At 36.3% G+C, this 9,174-nt stretch overlaps 1 protein-coding gene across 1 annotated transcript in view; it reads right to left on the reverse strand.

Annotated features, from left to right (window-relative positions):
• Positions 1-2,427: 2,427 nt before the first annotated feature.
• Positions 2,428-9,174, reverse strand: part of LOC125020303 — a 16,046-nt gene continuing 9,299 nt past the window's right edge. Inside the window, exons 8-12 of the mRNA XM_047605653.1 lie at positions 5,628-5,679; positions 5,139-5,405; positions 4,315-4,593; positions 3,671-3,973; positions 2,428-3,452 (exon numbers count right to left, since the gene is read on the reverse strand). Of these exons, the coding sequence (XP_047461609.1) occupies positions 3,250-3,452; positions 3,671-3,973; positions 4,315-4,593; positions 5,139-5,405; positions 5,628-5,679 (1,104 nt within the window). The 3' untranslated portion in view covers positions 2,428-3,249. The remainder of the gene's footprint in view (positions 3,453-3,670; positions 3,974-4,314; positions 4,594-5,138; positions 5,406-5,627; positions 5,680-9,174) is intronic.

Genomic DNA, 9,174 nt, shown 5'->3' on the forward strand with positions numbered 1-9,174 from the left:
TTTATTTATTTGCACGTGAAGATATAACAAATAAAACCTCATGTAAGTCAGAGGAGCTATGAGTCCATAATAAATATTGAATCCACCATGACTTTTAATTGGAGCTGTTTTCAGAGGTAAAATTAAATCTCTCTTTGTTTGTCAGTTTTGTGGAGATTTTATTGCCTTAAAAATGAAGAGTGGGATTTCATCCAACATAAGACTCTTCAGGTGTGACTGGTACCTGTGACATGTGTGTTCATGTGTGACTCTGGGACAATACTTTTACCAGTGCAACAGTTGGTAAAATAATTTAAAGTATCTAATCTAATCTGATAAAACAATAATTTGTTGTCACTCCTTTTTTTTTATTGCATCATTATTATTATTCCAAATAAAACACGTATTATACTTGTGTTATCATATACAATGCAATAAAGACCAAGGTGTTCTGTTTCTGATGTCATCATTACTCCAGATATCACTCTCATCATTTACATTTACAGTTAAGGCCTCCAACATAATCATAGTTAGAGCTGCATCTTCAGTAAAAGAGTTCAAATAGGCAGAAAAACTCTTAGATTTGTGAAATGTGAAATGTATCAAGAGTGATCAGCGTCGGTCCACAACGTCTCAGTGACAAGTCTCATTTATTTTCAGCCTAAATCTTAATCAAATGTCATATAATAGTCTTATAATTGTTTGTAACAGTGGAACAGTTGTAACCTGTTAAAATTACTCATGTTAAAAATCTATTGTAGTCCTCCATCTAGTATTCACCCTGGATGTGTCTGTTTGAGTCACGGTAAAAGTTGTGATTCAGTGAACTTCCACTAGAGGGCGACAAACCCCGTAAACTGATCACAGAGGTTAAACTCACTGTCAGAATATATTTTTAATGTTTGGCTGTTCTTTTTATATGCTGGGATTAAAATAACCTGTAAACAAAGAGATTCTGATCAACACCATTAAATAAAAAAAATAATAAAAAAAGACTAAGTTCTGCTGAACCCTTAAAAAAATACGCACCAAGAAATTCATTGTTGGTAATGATGCTGCATTGTTACAGAGTATTTAAATATAAAGAATCTTGAGAAAGAAAAAGAAACATAAAACAATTAATTATCACAAATTTGGTGAGTAGTTGAGTTGATGAAAAGTGGCAGTAAAGAAGCAACAAAAGCAAAGTTTTCATCTTATTCTGTTTCTATAAAGACTTTAGACCAAGTCACCAGCTGCTTGGACTGATATGAATATATTTAACTTAAACCTATGACTGGATTTGTGCTGACTGTAAAAGTGGAAATGAAATCAAGTCAAACAGTTTTGTCACAAGTGACAGAGGATTAAAGAAACATCTTTGAAATTCCACTTCCTCATCCACACAGACCTTAAATATAGAATATTACAAATTAATATAAAAAGTAAATGCAAAATAATTTCAATCTAGAACCACCACTGGGTGTGTGTAATGTTTGGTTCTTTCCACCAGAGGGCGAAAACAACAACAACTGTGACTATGATCAGGAGTCAGTTTAGTTTCTGTTCTATGATCTATAATGATCTGAGGTCAGGTACCACATACAACACACAACATACTGTACCTTCACTCTGGTTGAACACCTGCTTCAGACTGGACATCATGATTTTGAAGAAGTGTGGATACATCAATCGTACAACTTTAATTGCTCACGATCATTTTCAAAGACTTTATTCCTCCCAGTCCAGTTTTGGTTCCAATTTCTTGTTGCTGCCGTCACAGTATGTAACGTGGTGATGGCGGGAAGTTTAGCCACGGATTCTAGTAGTTTACCCTCAGCATAAAATACAGTTGCAAAGCAGGAGACGACGGGTGGGATTTCCACACCTTACATTTATTAACAGATGCGAACCATACAAAGCCATTAATAACGCTCCCAGAGAAAACAAAGCTCCTCCCTACCGTCCATTACTCAAATCGAAGAGGAGAACTGAGACGATGTAAACAAAGGAAGGCGCCGCCTTGTGGCGTAAACTGGCTGTGTGTAACACTCTGGCTGTTACAAGTATCCGATTTGAATGTCATCAACAGATGCAACCGACACAAGTTCTGGAAGATCTGAGACTCTGGTGAATCCAGTGAGTGTTTCACTTCTTTTTAATTGTATCTTTTACTTCCTCATAGTCCTCGATAAGTATGTCCTGCTACATGAGGAGCCATGAGCGCGCTCTGATCCAAGATTGGTTAAACCCGGCTTGATGAATCCGTGTCTGCTCATCCTGGCTTGGTGTTTTTGCAACCGAATAAGCCCGGGCGCTCTTGTTTCGGATTCCTTGAGCCCAGGCTTAGTCGCTTATCCCGGAAATCTGAATCCTTCTTTTGTGCAACGGCGTCTCCGGGAATTTAGCTGGTTTAGAGTGGGAAGGTGTGGGTGTTTGTGTTCCCGTTAAAGAACACGAATACGGATGTCTAGTTAAAGGGTGATTTATTTAACTGTGGTCTGTAATACAAATACAACAATAACAATAAACATCAACATGACAAAACCATACATAATACCGAAAAACATAATGAAATCACGAAATAATGAATTAACTAAGGTTACTGTATCCAGCTCTCATGTAAATAATACGGACTTGGCTTATTAGCAGCACATCAGGCTAAATAGCATTAACTAATGCAGAACTAAACAATGTACTCCGACTCCAAAATAACATCCAACTTAGACAGTATAACATCATTACACTCACCTTCTGGCATTTACACACAACAACAAACTGGTGAAAAGGTGGAGAAAGCAAATAAATTGCATTATATCCGCTCCTACATCAAGAGAACAACTGACACTGTTTTCACTGTATTTTCCAGACGTGGTGCATTCAATAACGGCCATGGTGCATTCACGAGTACGGGACAAATGAGAAGTTACAGAGAAACAAGCTATTACTGAATAGAACTTATTCAAAAAACAAGTGAACAATAAATCAACAGCGTGGGCTTTCTAACAGACATATTTTAAAGTTGATGACGCCTGAATAATTTTAAACGTGATGTTTATAATGATGTAATTTCATATGAATATATTTCATGTAGTATTGACCTATTTAGATCTGTTTCTTGATTAACTCTTCTCCAGGACGGTGCTGACTTGTGTGGAAGTTTAAACACTACAAATATCCGAAGACTTCAAATAAAATTCACCTCTTGTTTCTTTTAAAATTATTAGTAATATATTTTTTATTTTGGGATATATTTTGTTGTGTGTGTTAAAATGATCATGCACGCATGTACTATGTATTACTATTAAAGTCCGTTAACATTTGAAATGATGATTTGATCTCCTGATTTTTTTCCAGCGCCACCAAAGTTTTGCCATTTGTTGTCATATGAACCATGAATCCAACAGCTGCTGCAACGATGACAACAGCAACAACAACCACTGCAGAGATGATGGTGGTGGTGGTGAAGATGGAGATCTGGTTATCGGGCCTCACTGTTGAATAAAGAACAAACTAAAAATTAACTCCAGATTTATTCAGTTGTTCATCAATGTCCTTCTCCCAACTACAGTAGTCTATGCAACAAATACAAAATATTAAAGTTATCAAAATTATGAATGTTGCCAAGGTTTTAAGAAAATTAATGACTGATAACTATTAGTGAATCTGACTAGGATGATTATCATCAGAACTGTAAGAAATGTCCTCTTACCCCAGTTGGTTCTGATCTGTGTTTCATCCAGTTTGGTGATGATGTCGTCCTCCACACCAGAGAGATGAAACACACAGTCGTACCTCCTCCAGTCTTCAGGTGAGACTGATGAAATGTTCAGGTCAACATTCATCTGGAAGGATCCATCATGGTTGGGGAGGATCTCTCCATGTTCCACTCCTTCATGAATCTCCTCTCCATCTTTCCTCCAGAACATCATGGCTCTGTCGGGGTAGAAACCTGTAGCGTGGCAGCTGACTGGAGAGGAGGGAGTCTTCTGGAGGAGAGACACTGAGGGGACGTCTGCAGGGAGAGAGAATGCAGAGGAGGAAGAGGAACAAAATTGAATTGAAATTAACCAAAAAGATAAATGTAATCAGTTACATACTATATCTTTGTACCATGATCATCTTTGCTGATTGCACACAAACACAGATGGAGCTGATCTATGGTCATAAAATATATTAAAGAATATATTGAACCAATGATGGTGAAGAATAAAAAGTGAAGTGATTAGTTCTTTCTTGTCAAACATCTCTTCATCTTTCTCAGAAGAAGAGTCAGACTCATTGAACTGATAATACAACAAATATACAATAAACAGTATAGTGTTCACCAAACTACATCAGGTCATGTGACTCTACCTGTTCTCAGCAGAGAGTTGTTCCCATACTTCAAATTCATCTTCATCCACTCAGGACACTTCTGAGTGAGTAATTCCTCATTGCGTTTCATTCTAACTGTATCTTCATCCCATTTCTGTTTGATAATATCAGCCTCTGGTCTCAGAGCGGTCCACGTCAACGTCTTCAGATCCAGTTCAATGAAGTCTTCTCCATCATAACCATACTGTACAAAACCAGTAAACTCTCCAGTCGTTTCATCCCATTCACAACCTTCTATCCTCTGTAAAATGTGAACACCTGAGACAGAGACAACAGAGATCACAATGAACAGTGACGTATAAATATCTGAAGATGATTTTAAATGATGATTCATTTCACTGAGGGGGTAGCTGATCATTGTACTGCTCTGAAAGACATCATTGAAAAAATAAATGATTTCACATCCTTTAAATAGTCTGTGGCTGCACCTATTGATTCACAACTGAGATTTATTTTTATTTATTTATTTACATTATTTGATTATTTACCTGAACCTAAAATGAAATGTGATGAACTAGATCAGATCAGATGGTTCATTTGTCATTCATACTAAAGTAGTTTCTTTACATCCAAGACTGTTGAACTGATAAATGGGAACCATCTGCTGGTGACCACTGTTGAATGTGAAGGTTCTCAGTCATCCAGGACATGGTACGTCAAAACCAAACTAAAACTAAAAGGTGGACTTGCTGAGTTTCTTGAAGATGTTTCATCCAAGAAGCTCCTTCAGTTCTAAATGACTGGTGGAGAGAAATGTCCTTCACAGACCAACTGTTAATAAAACCTGGAATATGTAGACCTACCTGAACCTTCACTGTGGTTGAAGAGCTGGATCAAACTGTTCAGTGCGTTGTTGGAGGAGGGAGGTTCAGTCTCAAAACACTGCTCAATTTGCCATTCCCAGATTTGAGGATTTTCAACAGGTATTTTAATGTGATATGTTATTCCTAATATCTTGCTGCCATCACAGTATCCCACCTGGATGTCATCAACCTCTGCTACGATCATAAACTCTGGAAGGTTTGGGACTCCAGAGGAGGCAGTGAAGTAAAACTTCAGGGAGTGTTTCACTGTGGAACAAACAACAAATATAATGTCTCTATTAAAGTAAATAATAAGAATTACATGAATAATGCTAAATTAAAATATTGACTTATGCTTCATTTGATAGAAGGAGTCTGGTAAAACATCAACTGTGTGAGGACAGTTAAAGCCATGACACAGAGCAACATGTAAGGTCGAGTGGAAAGAATTTAAAGAAAAGATGATAAAGAATGTGAATGTGATCTTACCTGATGATGAAACATGACACAAGAGAAGCAGCAACAACAACGTTTTCATCCTGATTTTTACTATAATTATTATTATCATTATTATTTATTTTTTATTTTGATGAAGACATTGGGCCATCAGCTGGTGAAGAGCTGTGTGTCTGAATCCCAAAGTAAATCCACTACTGGAGGTAAAGCCAGTTCTTACTTGGATTAGTGGTTAGAACCTGTTCAGAGCACATGCGAGAACAACTTTTCAAAATAAAAGCGATGAGTGAGAGTAGGGGTCACATGGTCTGTATTATTATTATTATTATTATTATTATTATTATTATTATTATAAACAATAATAATAGTTGCAAAACTATTTATGATTAAATATTAATGAAATAATTCAATAGACTAATATCATTAAACATATGTTAAAGATGTTGACGCCTGAATCATTTTAAACGTGATATTTATAATAATATGATTTCATGTGAATGTATTTTATGTATTGTTGAGGTATTTATATGAACTGTTTCTTATTTAACTCTTCTCCAGGACGCTGATGACTTGTGTGGAAGTTTAAACACTACAAATATTTGAAGACTTCAAATAAAACTCACCTCTCGTTTCCTTTAAAACAATTACAAATAATGAGTGGAAATGTGAGGATGATGCTTATAACAATCATCAGTGAACAACTTATATTGATCAGGATCATTATCAAATAGTTTTTTCTGCCAGTTCAGTTTTATTTCTAATTTCTTGGTGCTGATGTCACAGTACACAGTCTGGATCTCATCAATCACTTCAACACATAAACATAACCTCACATAGACAGAAACTCTGGAAGGTTTGAGACTCCAGAGAATCCAGTGCTGCAATAACTCAGTGAATGTTTCACTGTGAACAAACAACATTTATAATGCGAGTGAAACATAAATAGACTCATCGTCACTAATATGGTAGATTTCTGTTAAAATATTAGAAAAGTTAGAAAAGATGGTGAAGAATGTGAATGAGATCTTACCTGTTGATGAAACACGACAGAAGAGAAGCAACAAAAGCAAAGTTTTCATCTTGTTCTGTTTCTATAAAGACTTTAGACCAAGTCACCAGTTGCTTGGACCGATTTCAACTTCTGCTGCTCCCACAAACTCTGCGAAGTTTGTTTCCCAGAAGATGCAGTGACAAAATGTCGACTTACTCAATGACAGGAACTGTAATATGAAACGAAGCCATCATGTTCACAGTAATTCACGTTCAGTTCAGACATTAACACCAGTAGGGGGCGTGTCTAGTCAGGACAAAACACCACTCAAGTCACATGAGGCCTGTATAATAATAATAATAATAATAATAATAATAATAATGGTTCTCTTGGTTAAGTGGGTAAATAAAACAGGTTTTCAGTGCATTTGATCAGGCTCCATTATCTATCACAGGATGTAAAACAATTTATGACTAAATGTTGATGAAATTATTCAATAGACTGATATCATTAAACATGTTTTAAAGATGTTGACGTCTGTTATTGGATGCTGAATCATTTTAAACGTGATATTTATAATAATATGATTTTATATGAATGTATTTCATGTATTGTTGAGGTATTTATATGAACTGTTTCCTTATTAACTCCGTGCTCCTGCATCCTGCTCTTCGTGTGGAAGTTTAAACACTACGAATATCTCGTGAGACTTAAGTGAGTAAAACTCACCTCTCGTTTCCTTTAAAATGATTAGAAATTATCTTGGGTTTATTTTGTTTTGTGTTAAATAGTTCACACTGTATTAAGGTGGTGTTGTAGGAAAGAGAAGTGAGGTTCTCTGGAGACAGGACAGAGAATATGACACATGAGTAGAAATGCATGCCAGTACCGTAAGTACACAAGTATACGCGCAAGAAAACATGACAACAGGAAGCCGTGTTACGGTTTATAACGTCAGTAAACACATAAATAAAATATAATCACACATATGAAGCATCTGGTAAGTGTTTTATTTGTGTTATTAGTTGAACTGAAAGTGAAACTAAATGATAGTTCGAGGCTGCAGCAGATCTGTGGAACAGAGTCGAGTGGAAATAATTTAAAGAAAAAGACGATGAAGAATGTGGATGTGATCTTACCTGATGATGAAAAGTGACACAAGTGAAGCAGCAACACTAACTTCATCATCTTATTTCTCATGTGGTCAAGATTCCTGCTGGTCGAGATCTGACTGAACCCGAAAGTAAAATGAGGGAGAGTCCACCGACTGCGTGATGGGGATTATTTATTTATTTATTTATTTATTTATTTATTTATTTATTTTTACTTCGTTCTGATACGACAACTGTAATCAGTTGGTAAAATGTGTGGATGTGTGTGGATTTACCGTAAAACGTTTAATACAACAAGCTTTTAAAAAAAAGGCTTTCTATGAAGAAGAAAAAGTAAATCTCACTCGGAAAGTCAAACACCGCGGCTGCATCGGAGAGACGCCATAAGTCATGGTGAAGGACTGCAGATTGAATAAATCTCAATTACTTTACATTTAACGAAGCCACGAAACCCAGTCACTGCGCTGCATAGATGAATCGCGTGTATGACAATAAGTCATTCCCCCAGATGTAACCCCTCTGGAGTAAAAAGAACGTGGGAGCAGATAAAAACCAAGCACAAAAACATCATTTCATCTGGGAGTTGGATTTCTTAATTCTATAATGTTACATGGGCTACAATAAAGATGGAAGCTGATGCCACAGTTACATCATATCAATACATCAAGTTGTTGCCTGAATGAAATGATCCTGATTCTGAGCTGTGTTTGAGTTTAGCGGGAACAAATGATTAAAATATCCTCTTCTCTGTGTGATTATCTCCTGGAAGATGCGTTCACGCCGTAACGCTCTTCTCTACTTTTCTGTGTATGTGCATTTTGTCTAGTATCGATTCAAAGTTCCACCTCTGAGCTGCAAGAGAACAGGTAACTGCTGTAAGAGTTCAGGTGAGATCAGATTTAAAGATCATCATCATTTATTATTATTGTTAGTGGTAACTATGACATCAAAATAGACTGACGAGTTATGAATCAACTCCATCAGGTTTCTGGATCCAGTCTCTCAGAGAGTTCAGAACTTCTTCACTATCTGTAAGGTCAGAAACAAACAGAGTTAAAGGTCAACTCATAGTCTGGAGAAATCATCAACAGTTTGTTAGATCAGATGAAACAGAATAAAATAAGTTTTACTTACCAGGTGGAGCCTTTTGGTCTGAAATGAAAAGTAAAGACAGGTCATTTCAGTTCCAGTTGTTAATGTCAGAATATCTTTCATCATCTTATCTCCAGTGAATATGATCCTCTTCTACTCACTCAACCTGAAGAATAAATCCACTCTGCTCTTCTGTTTAGTTCTCACTTTGTTTCTTTCTTCATCACTTCTCTCCCTCATCATCATAGTATAGTCATGTTCTCCTGACTTCTCCTGACTCTGAGACTTACTCAGCTTTTACTGCTGGATGCTTCAAACTGTAGGATTCAACTCAAAGACTAAATCAAAGTAGCTCACCTTGTTTCTTTCTATGAACCATGAATCC

Source organism: Mugil cephalus, chromosome 14, assembly GCF_022458985.1.
Source record: "Mugil cephalus isolate CIBA_MC_2020 chromosome 14, CIBA_Mcephalus_1.1, whole genome shotgun sequence".
Taxonomy (NCBI): domain Eukaryota; kingdom Metazoa; phylum Chordata; class Actinopteri; order Mugiliformes; family Mugilidae; genus Mugil; species Mugil cephalus.